The following is a 17,653-nucleotide window of genomic DNA, read 5'->3' as shown; positions in this document are numbered from 1 at the left end:
AGCCGGGTGGAGAACAGGGTTGTTGGTGCAATCATATGATTGGATTGAAAATTCTCAGTACGGCGAGATAAATAAATAAAGTGGATCCCGATAGCCCACCATGACCGCCGGAATAACTGAAAAGGAGACCGCAGGCCAGCTGCTGGACGACTTGTACCTGGACATGTTCCACCTGATCGAGGAGCACACCCAGTGCCGGATTAATCTGGAGCGAAGCAACGCCAGTGGGGCGATTCTCCTGGCCCGCACTCGGTTCCAACACGGAGGCAGCAACTCCGTGTCCACGGCGCAGATCCCTACGGAGAACAGTGCCGAGTTCAATGCCCTCTGCCGAGTCGTGGACTCTGGGGATGGCATCTCCATCCAGAGACAGGCGGTGGACAAATCCAAGGGCTTCGTGGAGCCCCTGCACTGGTTCTCGTGAGCACTGATAACGCCTAATTGGGTCACTGTGTTAAATACCCCTTCCTTTCAGGGTTCTGCCGCCGATGAGTTTGCGCAATGCGGTTTCCAAGTTTAAGGATTGCATCGAGCTGGTGGCGGAGAGCACAAATCTGCAGCGGCAGCTGGTAGATGCCCTGAATTGGATTGCTAAACTGCGCCAGACGGCCCTGCTGAACTAGATATTAATCACCCACACAATCCATAAATTGTTAAGAATAAAGTCGACTTGAAATCATAAATAAAACAAAAGTATGAGCTCTAGTGAGATTTCAAATATGTTAAAATAAGCTTTATGTTTAATTATACATACGTAAATCCAAACCCCTACTTTTAATTTATATTCCAAAATTCATTCAAGGTATATGTATGTGCATTGGAATACCACGTATGTAGGTTGCACACAATGCTACCTCATTAAAGACATCAGACCTGTCTTTAATGCTCTTTCTGCACTCAAATAACTAAAAATTAAGATGTTCGTTTTTGAAGATAGAATTAATTTCTGTTATATTTTTTTTAGGGCTTCGTTAATTCGTTTCAAGCAAATAAAACAAATCTTTTCTTTTCGTACACTCAACTTACAGTTAAAATTCCCTAAATCAAATCTTCCTCGCCTAAAAAATATTGTTGCAGTCTTCCGGTTGAAGGTTTAAGAGATCGACTATACAGTGTACACATTAGATAAATGATCTTCTGAATATTTCTCATTCGGCAAGCTTTTGTGCAGGCGCCCACAGTGAATTATAAAACTATTGTTCTTTAAAGTTTAGAGTGTGATTCGGTGTTTTAGTGTTCTTTGGAATCCTGAAGTTAGAGTTGGAGTTTTCAGCTGCTTTATTCCGAGAATAACACAATTTGTTCCTAAAAACCCAATAATCCCCTGCTAAATCCACTAATATATTTTTAAAATATTGTTGATACTTTTTTTCAAATGATATTAATTAAATCTCGAATATTCAAAAATAAATCCCAAAGTTGTTTGTGCTATGATAGCAATTCCGGCATCCTTGGGTTAAGGTTTTCTGCGCTCTCATGGCCGGCGCTGCCACTCGGCGAGAACAGAACTCGCAAGAGGGCAGCACCGCGAATTCTACTCGTCAGCTGTTTAGTTTGTCAACCATTTTTCGCTTCGTGTTCTTAGCGAAAATTGAAATCGAACGCGTAATTCGCTTGTTATTTCAGCGGAGTGCATGGTGAGTCCTTTTTCGACGGTTTTTGAGGACCTCGGGGTCGCAAGTTGCGTTCTCCGAACAACACACATTGAACTCCGGACGGAGCAGAGACTTTAAACCAAAAATCGATAATTGCCAAACGAAATACGAGCATAAAATTGAAGCAATTAACAAGTAATGTAATCAAATTCCAGCCCGAATAATAGAAGCATATTGTGCGGGAACATGCGAGCGGTGGAAGAGCGGCGGAGCAGATAACAGATAGCAAAGCGACGCCCAAAAAGTGACAGATAGACGCGCAAGAAGAAGCTGCAGCACAGCGCGGGCCTTTGTTGTTGTGCCTGCTAGGGATCCACCCACTCCCAGTCCCAACCACCCACGTGCCTGCCACCCCCTTTGGCCATGAGCGGCGCACGGGATCAGGAAGATCCACCGCTGCTCCAGCTCGAGGACGAGGTGGATCTCATCGGAGACTTTGTGAAGAACCAAACGCCGCCCAGCAGCCAGCTGGCCCCGCTCCTGAATGGCTTCGAGTCGACCACCAACCAGTTGACCACCAAAGTAGAGGTGGGTGCACTCAGCTCCTCACCACAATCCTCTGTAACTTGATGTGCTCTCTTTTCCCAGATCAATACCATTGGCATGGGCAAACGCAAGACCAGGAGAAGAGGCAGGAGGGACCGGGAACCCATGCTACTGTCGGTGGACGACGACGAGGACGAGGAGGAGGTGCCAGAGGAGAGACGCCACACAAACGGCCTGCCTCCAGGCGAGGAGAGTGCCGGGGGCGATGCTGCACTTCAGAAACCGCAAGTGGATAAGTTGGTCATGCTCCACGACGACCAAACCGACGACGGCGACGACGAAGATGGCGAAGAAGAAGTGCTGCTTAGGAGGAGCTCAAACCTGCGCAACCAGAGATTCAAAGGTCGCGCTGAGGAGAGCATAGACAACAACAGTCAACAGCCACAGATAATTAGTCACATCGCACCCGCGAAGGTAGCCACATCTGCATCGACAGCGGCATCTCCGCTGAAAACCGCTTCGCACATTGCCCTCGCCCGTCACCCGCATGACGAGGCCGACGACATCTGCCTGGTGCCAGAAATCGACTTCGAGGGCATGTCCACGGACGCGGGCAGCGACAACCGGGAGTCCCAGCCGCTCCTGGGAGGAGGCAGTGCCAGCCACGGAAGCCGCATCAGTGAGCTGTTGGGCGGACTGGGTCGCGGGCACGATCATGTGGAATTCGTGTCGAACACATTTGGCGGTGAGTGCGCAGCCGACTAACGAAGTCATACAAATGGCCATATGTGTGGCTTCAAACTCTGGGTACCCCATCCCTTAAAAGTACACAACGTGAATGTTGTACACTCAAACTAGATTGCTCCTTTGTTTGCTTCGAGGCTTTACTCATGTGCTTATCACTTTTACGGCCCCATATTATGAATTCTACTGAAAATAATAGAGCTAGTGAGAAGCAGACGCTTATGCTTGAAGATTACGCTTCCATAGATTAGGATGCAAAAAAGACCCTTTTTTCCCAGATATAAAGACAAAGTTTGCTCGAGTTTTCATTAAATAATCAACATTGTGTTTATATTGGATAATATTTTATTAATACTTATTTATCAAATTTGAGTCTTTGCAAAATTCGTAACTTTTACTCTAAGAGTAATAGGGTTGTGTTAGCAGGTAGAAGGTAGCGTTTCTTACAGTTCATTAGCTTTCCGTGCGTATAAACTTCAAGATCTCGCAAATTATATGAGCTACCAATTGAGTTTTAGCTAAATTAAATAATTTTCATTCTGTTGCGCCTATATATTTTGTAGGAAAATATGTGTACTCAAACGAGTGATAAATCCGAAGTTTTAAAAAGTAAAAGTAAAGTAAAGTAAAAAACGAAATAGGAAAGTCTTAAACCATTTTGAAAACATTCACTGGAAAATGTAATTTTATTGAACCAATTTTCATTAATTTGTTCTTTGAAAACCTTTATGGTTTTAATGTTAATGGGATTACAGGTCGACTTCATTTTAAAAGTTATATTGACGCGATTTGCGTTGTCAGATCTGTGGGTGACCTGTACGACTAAGATGATTCGCACTACTGCATTTCATCATGTGATGAGTAATAGCCAGTGGTTTATTTGCACTGGATTTCGACAAGTTGCTTTACAGGGGAAGTTATATTTAGTATTGGAATTTAGCATTAGTCCAAATAGTTGAGATTAATTGAATGTGGGCGTGTTTTTATGACGAGTGGTGGATAATTTTACGATGCACATTTATTTAGCTTATAAGCTAAACAAAATCGCAGTTTGCTAGCATTATCGTCATTGCCCCAAATTTCAAAATACTTTGTATAGCTGTGCGTTTATATGAGTCCTAGTACCTTTCGACCGAAATCAAAAATTTTGTGTTGTAAATGTTGTTGTGCTTGGATGTGATCGTGGTTCCTTGTTCCTCTGGTTTGAAGTTGGTGCTGGAGCGTCTTCATAATTCCAAGGCAGTCGTTTTCAAAGATGGAATTTGTTCCGCTGGCAACTGTCGCCAATTGGACATAGCCCCATGGCGAAGGCCAACAAAAAGATAGTTATCAGCGAAGATCCTTCTTTCAAACCGTTTGACGACGAACTGCCCACGACGAGCAAGGATGCGCTGGAGAGCAGGTCCTCGGTGGCTTCCGCCTCCGCGCCCTACGCCTGCATCTGCTGTGAGGGCAAGTGCCAGTTGGACAAGGACTATCTCGAAACCCAATCGGAGTTGGATGGCGACCCTCCGGTTCTGATTAACTCACCGTCGATGGCGCGCGACTCCAAAGACACAGTAACCGTCAAAATTTTGTCTCCGCCCTGCAACTGCGCCAACTGCCCGCTGAGGAACTTCTGTAAGTGTAACTGGCCCTTATCGAAACGCTTTGGCTATGCTAATTGTGACCTGCTTCTCTATCAACTGCCGACCGACTTCACGATTCTTGACTGCCGCCGCACTCAATTTAATTGTGTCTCCATGTCGCGCCTGTCGAGCAGCAGTCGCGAAAACTTCGTCCAGCAAGTGTTCACCATTTGCCAGGACTCGCAGGGCGACTTCAACGAAAACTTTGACTTCATAGGTAGCGTCGTTATTCTTAAATACATTGTAGAACTATTTGATGTTAGGGATAGGCTTGCTATAAAACTAAACGCCTTGTGGACTTTCTTACCTACAAGTTAGGTAGGGCTTTGAATCAATCGTTTTCCCGCTTTCGTGCAGGCTCGGTATAGTTATTTTTATCCAACGGCTGGCAAGGCATTGCCAACTCATTAAAGGCACTTACACTCGACTTTTGACTGGCGTATTAATAAGTTATTAGGACTATAATTCCAAGGAAAAATGTCCAATTTGGATGAGAAACGCACAGTCTGTCTTTGTGCGCTCTGTGAGGCATGCGAATCTTCGTTTTACGCACGAACTTTATCAGTAATTTTAAGCTTCATTGCTAACAAATTTAATATCAATTGATTAAACCATTCATTCTTTCAGATGATCCACTTTTCTCGGAGATCGTGGCGAAGGCAGAGGGGGCCATTGAGAATGGTGTCCTGCCCGAGCGCATTTACCAGGGTAGCAGTGGTTCCTATTTCGTCAAGGATGCCTCCCACGTAAGTGTATTATGACGGCTTCTTCTAGGCTTTCTTGCGCACTGTAAAAGTTTGGTCCTTAAGTTTTAGACCAAAATTTCATTTATTTTCAACTAATCCGCGCATAGATAAATAAATCAGGAAATCGGGGAAGTCCTGCAACTATGTTGTTTTTGCAGAACTTTTGGTTTATCCATGAGACAATCTATTACGCTTAAAATAGTTACAGTCATCTAAGAGGAACCAATTTAAGTGTTTTATTTATCTCTCTTAAGGAATGTCTGGCTGTATTCAAACCAAAGGATGAAGAGCCCTATGGCAGACTGAATCCAAAATGGACCAAATGGATGCACAAACTGTGCTGCCCCTGTTGTTTCGGCCGTGCTTGCTTGATTCCCAATCAGGGGTAAGTTCATACATCTAATTGAAGTCAATGAAGTGTCTTTATTTAATGTGGCTTAAAGAAAAGAATGAAAAAAAACACCGGAAGACTTTTTTTACTGGCTGATGCATTGTTTTTCCCTGACAAATTTATATCAATATATTTCAGGTACCTGTCGGAATCCGGCGCCAGCTTAGTTGATCGAAAGCTTAATCTAAATGTGGTTCCAAAGACGCGAGTGGTCAGACTGGTGGCCGAAAGCTTTAACTATGCCCGTATCGATCGCCAGAAGGCCAAACTGAAGAAGCGCATCAAGGAGCACTATCCATCGGCTCATTTCAACCGAATGAGCCTTCCTCTAAAGGTGAACATTAGCTCGAAAAATAAATCAATTCGTTTTTAACACATTCCAAATGCCTTGCAGACTGGCTCCTTTCAGCTCTTCGTGGAGGGCTATAAGGATGCAGACTACTGGCTACGGCGCTTTGACAGCGAACCTTTGCCGCCGTCGGTGGCCAAGTCCTTTCAGCTGCAGTTCGAGCGCCTTGTCGTCCTGGATTACATCATTCGCAACACTGACCGGGGCAACGACAACTGGCTGATAAAGTACGTTGCGCCCAAGGTCAAGAGTCAGGTGGGCGGCACCGGTGGCAGGACTATGCATGGTGTCGTGCGTCCCAAATTGCCGACTGCCTTGGGGGCTTCGGAAATCGTTGACCTAAACGAGCCGCAGGGTAGCAGGAATCCAAAGATCGATGGTCATCCAGCTGATGGGACAGCCACCAATGGACAGCAGGACAGCAGCAGTCTGCCCAGCAGTGAGGACGAACCATCTTCGAGATCACCTACCTCGGAACCCGATTGGAATGTTGTGAACTCTGCCTTCATTCGGATCGCTGCCATTGACAACGGCCTCGCTTTCCCCTTTAAGCATCCGGACTCTTGGCGAGCCTATCCTTACCACTGGGCATGGCTGCCACAGGCAAAAATTCCATTTAGCGAAGAAATCAAGGATCACGTGCTCCCGCAGTTGTCAGATATGAACTTTGTTGAGGAGATCTGCACAGACCTGTTGTACCTGTTCCAGCAGGATCGTGGCTTTGACAAGCGTCTGTTCGAGCGCCAGATGTCTGTGATGCGGGGTCAGATCCTTAATCTCACCCAGGCACTAAGGGATGGCAAGTCGCCGGTGCAACTGGTTCAGATGCCAGCCGTGATTGTGGAACGGTATGTATTCCGTGAACTTAGGGACAGAGCACGACAAGAGTGAATAATAACTATTTATTTAATGGTCTAAATGTTGGTTTCTCTTTCACAGATCAAGCGGCAGTCGTTTCTTTTCATTTACGCAGCGCTTCCAAAACAAGAGTCCCTTCTTCTCTTGGTGGTAAGTAACAAAATAAATAACATTGAAGATACACTACTTACTAGCCCCTTTTCAATTTCAGCTAAATGGCCACGGAGGAGTCACTGCTAACCCCACCAAAAACCAAATCATGCAGTCCGGTCCTGCAGCCTCATCATCATCGTGTATATGCGCTTCGTTGTTGTCTAGAATATTTCCAAATCGTAATCAGTTGCTGTCGGCAAGGAACCCAAAAATTTATTTTGTTGTGTATCCTACATTTCTTTTGGCCAAAAGACCCATATGTCATATGCAATTATTTAATTACTTTATTTACGTGTTTATGGTTTAGCTAACACTTTCCATGGTTATGTATATGTAGGAAACATCCTTTGTTTGTCAAGTGTTTGTATAGTCAATTGTTTATGCATAAAATAAGATGAAATCGAGAAAAGATTCTGTGCGGTCATTTAAAAAAAATAACGCTCAAGCGGTTTATAAATTTGCTTTCTTTATTATTTAATTATTATTATACATAAAGCATATCAGTGAAATAATCAAAACTCATTTACATTCGTTAGCACTCGGAGCATTAATTATTTTAACTTACTTAAATCAAGATTGCCTATTGTTATTCGCATGAACATATATTTAATGGTTTCCCTATCTGAACTAAAACTTAATTTATTTTATAATGTACGGATTATCCTGCACACCAAACTAAATGAGTTTAGGGAGGAAGGCAGCCAAGTAATGTGGAAATATATATATATCAAGCAAAATACATATATATAGTATATATAAAATTATTTGTATGTCAAAGGCAAGCCTTATATTAACATCAAAACATTATATTATATCAGTTGAACAGAAACTACAGATCTTTACATATACGTTCCTGAGCTTATTATTTAATAACAAAATATCGTAAAATTATTAGAAGCCACTCTAAAAAGTGTAACATTGAGCTACGTTGGGCTTCTATGGAATCGCTACAAGAGCCAATCGTCGGATGCATCAGACGTCAGTCTACTAACTACAGCTGCCTTACAGGGGCTGCCACTGGCTTTAGCTTGCTCCTCGCTTTCTTGGACAACGATAACAGTGCCACGGCTTCCAGAGTCTTTTCCTATCTCCAGATTATGGGATTCATCCTCTTCCGGGATGTAGGGTACAGCGGCTGCTTCGGGATCCGGATCTGGTTGGAGGGCTTCGCATTTAACGTCTATTTCAATATCATGTATAATTTCAGTTTCCAGGGATTCGTTTCTATTAGTTACTTCAGAATCGGGACACGTATCTGAAAGCAGAGGTTCATTTTTAACGACCACTTCAGATTCTGGTCGTGAGTCCTGATCCGGGGTACTGGATGAAATAGTAATATGATCTGCTGACTTGGCGGTTTGCCAGTCATCATCACCGTCATCTTCATTCTCCTCCAGTGGGCTTAAGAACATTGCAGTCTCTGAACTTATTTTTGGAACAACTCGCTGCGGCGTGGCTAGAAAAGTGGATATCGATGGCTGATATCCAGTGCTTAGCATAGATGCCCGACCTTCGTACTTATACCACTGGGTAGGCACCTTTCCAGTGACAAAGAGATCACGACCCACGGGAACGGTACTTATGACTCGCTTTGGCTTGAGAAAGCGCACAAAGCGCTCCAATTCTTTGTAGCTGGAGTGCTCCGAGTACTCAATGCCTATTGTGCTGATTCGCTTTCCGTACGATGGCTTACTGTTTTTCTCCCATCCGCTGGGCCTTATGCCTAGCAACATGTCGAATTCGTCCTCGAATTGACTAAAATACTCAACCAGGCTCTGAAACGAAATAGAGAACGATTAGTGTTAATAAGGAGATGAGATCTGTGCTTTTGTATTACTTTACAGATAACATTACTAAACAATAATTTCATATTAGTGCAATCTCTTTTGGTGCCAAAACATTAGACTATCGGTTTGCTCCACTTCAATTTTTTCCCGATTTTCTTACAAACTCAACAGCAGATCTATTACTTCAATAAATTCGTTGATTACTTAACAATGTCAAAAGTTATGTTTTTAATTTTTTTCCTACAACACTTTTCTTACAAACTCAACAGCAGATCTATAGCTTCAATAAATTTTTTTTGGTTACTTAACAATGTCAAAAGTTATGTTTTTAATTTTTTTCCTACAGCACCTTTCTGGCTAAAGGTACTTTAAAAAAATTACAAAATGAAATCGATTAAATTGATTATACTAACTGTTTGTGGGGAAGACAACAAATATGCCACCCTTATATTTATAATTAATAACGCACGAATAGGTTATATTAAAATGTATAGCTTTTATTCGGAGCGGCAGACGGACTGTGAATGTGTAAAAAGCTTGGCTCCAAGATCTTCATATAGACATATGTAGGCTTACAAAGTAGTTGCTGAATAGATAAGCGACAGCTTTATGGGTATAAGAAAGAAGGCGAAAGATAAGCAGAGAGCGATGCTGGTGCCGTCGTACACCTATGCGCGCATGACTAGGCGCTGGCGATCTGCTCCGAACATACTCCCCCCGTTGGAAGAGGTAAGGTTCCAACTATCTCGGAATCGATGGGCAGAACGGCTAGCTTGGCGACGGCTCTCTTGTTCAGACCCGTAGCTGTACGGACCATAGCTACTCTGATGACTCCGTCCCCGCCGGGTATGACTTCTTGGATGCACCCAAGCTGCCATCTCAAGGGTGGAACGTTGTCCTCCTTAAGCAAAACTATGCGTCCAACCTTGATGTTAGACGTTTCGACGCGCCACTTGCTCCTCTCTTGAAGTAGGGACAAATACTCGCTGCTCCACCTTTTCCAGAAATGTTGCTGCATCTGGGTAACCCGCTGCCATCTGCTGAGGCGGTCTTCGCGGAGATGAGTAATGCCAGGCTCAGGAAACTTAGTGTAGCTGGAACCCTTCAGGAAATGCGCCGGTGTTAGCACCTCAAGGCTTTCAGCATTTTCTGAAATTGGACAGAGTGGACGGGAGTTAAGGATGGCAGAAATCTCATATGCAAGAGTTCTTAATTCATCGATGGCTAAGATGGATGCACCGACGACTCTGTAGAAGTGAAATTTAGCTGACTTCACAGCGGCCTCCCATAAACCACCGAAGTGCGGGGCACGCGGAGGGATGAACTTCCAATCGATCCCATCAGCTAAACAGACGGAAGATATCGATGCTGTGTGCTGCTCGCTCAAAAAGAGCTCTTTCAGCTCGGCAAGCTCTCTCTTTGCACCGACAAAGTTTGTAGCATTGTCGCTCCAAATGGTACGCGGACTGCCTCTAAGACTGATGAATCTCCTCAGCGCTGCGATGAAAGAATCCGTCGTGAGATCCTGGACCACTTCCAAATGAGCAGCCTTCGTGGAAAAACAGACAAAGACGGCGATATAGCACTTGTGGGGTGCCTTATTTCTGGCCTCTGCTTTATGATAGAATGGCCCACAATAGTCCACTCCTGTGGTATGAAAAGCTGGATTAGGCTGCACTCTATTTGCTGGAAGGCTACCCATGACGTGCTCCCAAGTAACAGGCTTCATTCGGAAACATCGGACGCATTTGTTGATAACGCTGGCGACGAACTTGCGGCCTCCAATCGGCCAGTACCTTTGCCGTAATGCGGCAAGCAGCGCCTGCGATCCTCCATGCAAATATTTCTCATGATAATAAACGATGATCGCCTTGGTGACTGGATGATCCTTGGGCAACAGTATCGGATGCCTCGTGTCGTAGTCCAAGTTTGCGTTCTGAAGCCTTCCACCCACGCGAAGTAACCCATCGGAGCCGAGTATAGGTCTAAGCGAAACCAGCTTGCTTTTCTGTGGAAACGGCTTGCCCTGGCTAAGAGCTCCATACTCCTTCGCCAAGTTAACCTGTTGGATGCTCCTCAGAAGAAGTACAGTTCCAGAGTTGATCTCCTCCACCGAAAGTCGACCTTTTAACGGCGCAGATTTGGCTCTGCAATTTGAAATGAATCGATAAATGTATGCAAATACGCGCTGCAACTTATCGAAAGAGTTGAGGAATTTGCAGTTTGATGAACTGTCTATGCAAACGGCCCCAATTAGAGCCACAGAACGGCGCTCTGGAAGATCCTTTACTGAGTCTAGCAGGGACGGCCAATTTGACGAGCTTTGCAGAAGGAATGGAGGCCCGTTAGCCCAAAGGGAATGTTCCAACAATTCTCTTGGGGTACATCCTCGCGATACGACGTCTGCCAGGTTCAAGTTTGTAGGAACGTGATGCCAAGACATGTCTTTCGTCATCTCCTGAATTTTCGCGATTCTGTTTGATACGAAAACGTTAAACTCCCTCGGAGGTTGCCGAATCCACGCCAACACAATGGACGAGTCCGACCAGCAATGAAAGGTGCAATCGAAATCTATGGCTTCCTTGGCGTTTACGATTAGCTCAGCCAATAAAAGCGCTGCGGAAAGTTCTAATCTTGGAATTGTTAAGGCCTTCAATGGAGCTACCCTTGACTTGGCACAGAGCAGATGGACTTTCGATTCTCCATTGGTCTCCGATCGCAAGTATAGACACGCTCCATAAGCTGACATGCTAGCATCGCAGAATCCATGCAACTCAACGGAATAGGAGTTATTAAACCGAGTGGATCATAGAATTTGGCAATCGTCGACAATGCAACCCGCTTAGTGGGTCGTTGATTGATTGGCAGTTGAGAAAAATGAAATGGGAGCTGATCAGAAGATGGATCCCAGACTAGTCCCAATGCCTTGGCGACATCCGATCCATCGTGAAATTTGATTAACTGCTCCTTGTCGCATTCAGACTCTCCCTTCAGGGCTGCTGACTCATTCGAACACCATTTGCGAATTGGAAAGTGGCCTCGCGACAGTAATTCCTTCACCTGACGACGAATTTCTCTCACCTCCTCAACTGAGTCCCCACCAGATATTAAATCATCCACATAGAAATCTCTACGAACAATTTTTGCTCCAATAGGAAATGATTCCTCCTCATCGTAAGAGAGTTGATGCATGGCCCTTATAGCCAAGAAGGCAGCTGGCTTGGTTCCGTAAGTCACCGTGTTCAATTTAAAAACACTCAATTCTTTCCTGGAGCTCTCTCTCCAAACGATGCACTGCAAGAAATCATCCGGGTACGAAACACGCACGCAACGGTACATCTTGCAGATATCTCCACAAAGGGCAACTTTAAAAAATCGAAAGCGAAGCAGTATATTGAAGATTTTTTGTTGAATTGTTGGTCCTGCCAGAAGTAAGTCGTTCAGAGAGCTACCAGAAGTTGTTTTAGCAGATCCATCAAAAACGACACGAAGCTTCGTACTCGTGCTTTCCTGCTTATGTACGCAATGATGGGGCAAAAAGAATTGTGTTTCTGGCGGTTCCTTAGTTACAAGAGACATGTGACCTAGGTCGATATACTCCCTCAAAAATGCTGAATACTGAGCTTTCAGGGCTGGGTTTCTATCTAATTTAGCTTCCAAACTCTTGAAACGACGACGAGCCAAGCAATAAGAATCACCTAAAGATTCGAATCCGGAAGTGGTCAAGAGACGAACAGAGTATTGGCCGTTTCCAAGTCGAATGCAATTTTCAGTAAAAAGTTGCTCACATCGAAAGTCTTCCGGCAATAAAGATGGCTTAGACGAAGTGAAGTCCTCAATTTCCCAAAATCGCTTTACAATGGCGGAAAGTGTGTCATCGGAATAATCAGCTGGGTCCTTGATGCTGGCTTGTAAAACCGACTTATGAGTTGGCATGTTCGATGATAACCCTCCAGAGACTATCCAACCAAGCTTGGTGTTCTGAAGAGTTGGCAAAGCCCTATCCAAATGAATTTGTCCCATAGAAATTATTTCGAAAAACAACCCAGCGCCGAGTAAAAGGTCAATTCGTTGTGATTGATTGAAATTAGGGTCAGCGAGTGAAATGTTTTGCGGTATCCTCCACGATGTTGCATTTATATTGAAATGGGGTTGATAATCAGTAATACTGTGAGTCACAACCGCTGTGAATGCCGCTCGATAGCTTGCATCCCGTGATTGCACAAGAATATCGACAGTCTTATCAGAGATCATGGAAGATTCTCCTATCCCAGAAATCGACGTTTGCGATCTTCTGTGATTCAAGTTTAGTTGGTTGGCTAAGCGAGAGGTTATGAAGTTTAGCTGGGAGGCCGAATCTAAAATTGCTCGGCAAGGCATAAATGCTCCAATTCTATTTCTGACGTAGATAATAGCAGTTGGAAGCAACACGTAGTCGATCGGCAAAATATTTAAGGCTTTGGGTGGAGGGCTTGGTAAATGATGATCAGGATGCGATGATGTATGCGAACATGATACTAATGCTGATGAAGTAGATGGTAATGGCTGAGAGCTCGAGGATGGATCGCATGATGGAGATGAAAATGAGGTTGATGTTGCGGATGGGTCATGGTTCATGTGTAATAATGAATGATGCTTCATGCGACAATACTTGCAGCGAGTCGACTTGCATTGCTGCAAACTATGCCCCTTGCGCAAACAGTTGAGGCAAAGGTGCAACTTCTTTGCTTCTCTATATCGAAGATTCGGACTCAAATTTAAAAATCGAGGACACTTTGGCAAATAATGATCCCGTGCATCGCAAAATAAGCATGTCAAATGATTTGAGTTAGTAGCAGATGCAATAAGTGTATTTTGGTTATATTTGTGCAAGTTTTTTCCCACCTGCTGGCCTGGTGTTTGAGTTACCAAGGCTTGATCCAAGTTTTCCATCATCCTGCACCTCTTTTCCAAAAACGACTCCATAGCATCCCAGGTAGACAGCTCAGTGATGGACAAATCCTCTTCCCATTTTTCCCGCGTCCTCTGATCCAGTTTCCGAGTGACGATGTGAATTAAAAGTCCATCCAAAATTTGTTGCGTATTGGCCAGGGTTCGAATTGCTCGCAGATGCGAATTCATGCAATCGCTCAGCTCCCGAAGACCCTTCGAAGATCCCTTCTCGACACCCTTTAAACCGAATATTGCCTGAACATGTGCCTGAAAGTGTAAAACTTTATTATCAAATCGATTAACCAGCAAATTCATAGCCTTTTTAAAATTAGCATTCGAGGGTTCGAGCGATCGTATGGTTTCCAGAGCCACGCCGCCCAAACTCGAACGCAAATATTGTAATTTTTCAATGTCGCTTAGCTCATCATCATTTCCGATGACCGTAGTGAAAGTCGCAAGAAAATCCGGCCACTCAGAGTAGGATCCATGAAAACGAACAATTTCCAAATTTGGCAACCGAGGCTTTCTAGATCGAAAAGAAAGATCCGCATTATTAGTGATGTCAATAGATGTTGAATTTGCAGCGGTTGAAGCCGGCAATTGTGACTTGCGATGAGCCGCCAAGCCTCGGCTTAGTTTCGCCTTCACATCCATGAAGACTTCAGCAAATTCAATCCGATGGTCGCTCGAGATCTCTGCAAAGTCCAGTCTTTCCAACGATGTCTGCGCAGAATCAAATGCCTGGTTTAAGGAATTGATCCATTCCATTCGCGCCAGCAAATCAGATTCGTCAAACTGATTAACCGCATCAGCGTTTAAATAGCATTTCATCGAGCTCATTTGCCGCAAAATAGATTGGGCTTTGACTCGGTAGTAGTCGACTTCACTTGTGGATTCATTTTGAGCCCGAACCGAGTTTTCCGTATCAGACATTTTTCAATCACGAAAAAGAAAAAAAATGAAATGAAAATGAAGTAAAGTAAAATGTCCGACCGCGTTAGAGGCACAAAACACCGTATACCCTTTACCGCGAAAACGTGAAGGTTAACAAGCGTCGCCGAGATGCAACGGAACCTTTAACTTTGTTGTTGTTGTTCTTGCCGATAAATTGCCTGCCTAGCAACAGCGGATTATGTAACTGGCAAACGAATGTATGTATGGCTATATGTACATGTATATATGTAATATGCGCTATTAACAAATATTAAATGCGATTCACTTTGTTAAGAATTATTTGCACAACACAAATTTGGTGCTTTTTCACAGCGCAAAATGTACAAAAAATCAAACGGCCGGCTGTGCACTTTTATATGCACATATGTATGTATGTTTGTCTGTTTGTGACCGAATGCACGATAAAGACAGCGAAACAAAGCGTTTGTTTAAACTATATTAAACAATCGCGAAACCGAGTTGCAGACTCCGATTAAAACTGCTATCACGTCGGGGTCACCAAATGTTTGTGGGGAAGACAACAAATATGCCACCCTTATATTTATAATTAATAACGCACGAATAGGTTATATTAAAATGTATAGCTTTTATTCGGAGCGGCAGACGGACTGTGAATGTGTAAAAAGCTTGGCTCCAAGATCTTCATATAGACATATGTAGGCTTACAAAGTAGTTGCTGAATAGATAAGCGACAGCTTTATGGGTATAAGAAAGAAGGCGAAAGATAAGCAGAGAGCGATGCTGGTGCCGTCGTACACCTATGCGCGCATGACTAGGCGCTGGCGATCTGCTCCGAACACTAACAAAAATAAATATTTTCTAAATGATTGGAGTGCTTTTGGGGTGAGTTTTTAGTTATTTTGAAATCTGTCCCACACAAAGAGTTTTTCAAAACCACATGTTTAGGTCATTAATCAAAAGATCAAGCTCTCTACCGGGAAAAAAAATCTTAATAAAAAGCAGGTCCCATGGCAAGGAAAGCAAAAGAAAAACGTAGAAACTAGTGTCCTTACCTTAAAACCTCTTCCATACCCAATACAATACATATACATATGTCAAGATGCTAGGACCTACCGGATAGCTAACTTTTCCCATGGTAATAACGTGCAAGTTCGCTTTACGGGGATCGTCTGTTAAGACGGCTTCCAAATCTGGCAATTGTAGGCATTTGGCTGCAATGCTGCGATTTGGCTCCGTCCAAACTGTCAATGCGAACTCGTTAGCCAGGGCCAGCCAGATCTTCTCCTTGCCTATCACGTAAGATCCGCAGACCATGAGTATTCGTTTCGTCGGATTTTTCTCTATGAAGGCGCGCACCAAATCTATTGCTCGGTCGACGCTCTCTGTCTGGTGACAAAAGTCGTAGTTTTTGTTCATGTAGGTTGTGTCCAGATAGAGCAAATCTATGTTGGCGTGGTTCCAGAAGATTGGCAGGGACTCCATTTCGGCGCTCGCCCGAAAATCTCCAGTGTGGAGGATGCATTCGCCAGAGCTCAGTTTGAAGAAAAACATGAGGGCTCCAGGGCAACTGGAAAGGCAAACAGAAAGATGACTAATCTGCATAAGGGGAAAAGCAATGGGCCTCACTGGTTAGCTTCTAAGGCGGTAACTTGGACACCTTCTACTATCAGCGTTTGGTCGACATCTATTTCATGAATGCACACTTCATTCACTTTAATAAAAGTTCGCACCAGGCGCGCAGTGGTGGGACTCATAAAGAGGGGATAGCAGAACTTTTTGGTCAGGCCGATGTAGTGATCCGCGTGGTAGTGGGTGAGAAAGTAATGTGTGACACCATCCACCTCGCCAAACTGAAAGCCGTCGACGCAGAATGATGTTCCCTCTACAACTTTGTAGGGCGGGCATGGCTTTGGCTTTTTTGGTTTGCGCCCAGTTCCTTTCTTCGAATTTTTGGGCATGGGGCTCTCACTTGGGTTGGAAAAGGTTTCAGACAGGGATCTTAGAAGCCCAGGGGAGCTCTTAACGCTGGCTGGGCTGGCGAGCTTCGCTTCTGGGTAGGGAGTACTAGGCTTTTCTTCTGGGATGGAGCCGTGCAGTGGGGTCCGGAGCTTCGATACAGATTTGGGACTTCTCGCTGTACTCGGGGAGGTTTCCTGCGGCAGCTCATTTTTGATTGTTTGCTCGTCCTCGGAGCAGAGGTCAATCACTTCCGCTTCGGAGAGGCTCGCGTTCTCCTTGCCCTTCGCCCGGCGACCAGGCTGTACCCGCTTCTCGGGCGGCTTGAGATCTAGTGTATCCGCGGACGCGCTGGATGTGGTGGTGGACTCGTCGAACAGGCGCTTGCGTCCCCTTGAGGTACCTTTCCGTTTGGCAAGCGGAGGATCCACCGTCTTAGCGGATGACTTTGGCACCATGTTGACTTTGTAGTTCTTGGAGGCACTTTTGAAGAAGGAATCGATGCGCATTTGGCCTGGCAGCGGAGTCTTCTTACTCGACCGCTTAATCACAGTGCTGGCTATAGTTACACCACCGAGTGGGTCTGTTTTCACCTGGACTTTCTTTGTCGTTGTAGCAGCCCGAGATTTTCCCGCGCTTTTCTTCTTCGGCGTGTTGATATCACTGGTGGGCGGTGGGTCGGGGTCCGGCTCCACGTTTATACCAGTGGTGGCCTGCAGTTCTGCGAATGATTTTATCTTTATCTTTCCCACATTGGACATCTTGTTTACAAGCAACTCGATAACAACTCCAAGCAAGGATCGGCTACCGATTACAGTCAGCTCCTTCTGACATCGAAGAACAATAGCCCGTTTTTCGCACAACACGCGGTCCCACTAAAGTAAGAAAGATCGAGCGCGAAATTTAAAAGAACAAATCTATAAAAGCTAAGCTATTGACATCGAACTTACTAGCCTGTTCAGACAGTCGCGCCGTTTTCTTCAACAAAAAGTACATGTGCTATAAGGAAAGGGGAAAGTATTATCTAGAGCTGAAGTGTGTTTTTATATACAA

General features: G+C 44.5%; 3 protein-coding genes and 1 long non-coding RNA gene across 8 annotated transcripts; 2 read left to right on the top strand and 2 right to left on the bottom strand.

Moving 5' to 3' along the window:
* The first annotated feature begins 14 nt into the window (after window positions 1-14).
* LOC108016288 (uncharacterized) lies at window positions 15-731 on the top strand. Its single transcript, XM_017082922.4, has 2 exons — window positions 15-420; window positions 476-731. Exons 1-2 carry the CDS (start codon window positions 101-103, stop codon window positions 621-623), a joined length of 468 nt encoding a protein of 155 aa, XP_016938411.3. The 5' UTR covers window positions 15-100; the 3' UTR covers window positions 624-731.
* Window positions 732-1,486: 755 nt separating this feature from the next.
* On the top strand, window positions 1,487-7,839 carry Pi4KIIalpha (phosphatidylinositol 4-kinase II alpha). 3 transcript variants are annotated; one of them, XM_017082904.4, is made up of 9 exons: window positions 1,487-1,637; window positions 1,811-2,183; window positions 2,244-2,886; window positions 5,141-5,259; window positions 5,514-5,644; window positions 5,789-5,984; window positions 6,045-6,847; window positions 6,939-7,007; window positions 7,069-7,839. In XM_017082904.4, exons 2-9 carry the CDS (start codon window positions 2,019-2,021, stop codon window positions 7,070-7,072), a joined length of 2,130 nt encoding a protein of 709 aa, XP_016938393.2. In that variant the 5' UTR covers window positions 1,487-1,637; window positions 1,811-2,018; the 3' UTR covers window positions 7,073-7,839. The 3 variants fall into 3 exon arrangements, with proteins under 3 accessions (XP_016938393.2, XP_016938396.3, XP_036674844.1); XM_017082907.4 differs by lacking the exons at window positions 1,487-1,637; window positions 1,811-2,183; window positions 2,244-2,886 and adding an exon at window positions 4,187-4,505; XM_036818949.3 differs by lacking the exons at window positions 1,487-1,637; window positions 1,811-2,183; window positions 2,244-2,886 and adding an exon at window positions 5,029-5,077.
* On the bottom strand, window positions 4,157-4,915 carry LOC136117181 (uncharacterized). Of its 3 annotated transcripts, none has more exons than XR_010654532.2 (3): window positions 4,821-4,915; window positions 4,560-4,762; window positions 4,157-4,503 (listed from the first exon to the last, which is right to left on the bottom strand). It is a non-coding gene; the product is annotated as an uncharacterized lncRNA (long non-coding RNA). The 3 variants fall into 3 exon arrangements; XR_011604278.1 differs by having other exon boundaries at window positions 4,560-4,744; window positions 4,821-4,913; XR_010654530.2 differs by having other exon boundaries at window positions 4,556-4,762; window positions 4,821-4,910.
* On the bottom strand, window positions 7,460-17,431 carry Snm1 (DNA cross-link repair protein snm1). Its single transcript, XM_017082903.4, has 3 exons — window positions 16,271-17,431; window positions 15,758-16,211; window positions 7,460-8,785 (listed from the first exon to the last, which is right to left on the bottom strand). Exons 1-3 carry the CDS (start codon window positions 17,359-17,361, stop codon window positions 7,958-7,960), a joined length of 2,373 nt encoding a protein of 790 aa, XP_016938392.4. The 5' UTR covers window positions 17,362-17,431; the 3' UTR covers window positions 7,460-7,957.
* Window positions 17,432-17,653: the final 222 nt, after the last annotated feature.

Source organism: Drosophila suzukii, chromosome 3, assembly GCF_043229965.1.
Source record: "Drosophila suzukii chromosome 3, CBGP_Dsuzu_IsoJpt1.0, whole genome shotgun sequence".
Lineage (NCBI taxonomy): Eukaryota > Metazoa > Arthropoda > Insecta > Diptera > Drosophilidae > Drosophila > Drosophila suzukii.
This window is presented reverse-complemented; position numbering and strand designations above follow the sequence as displayed.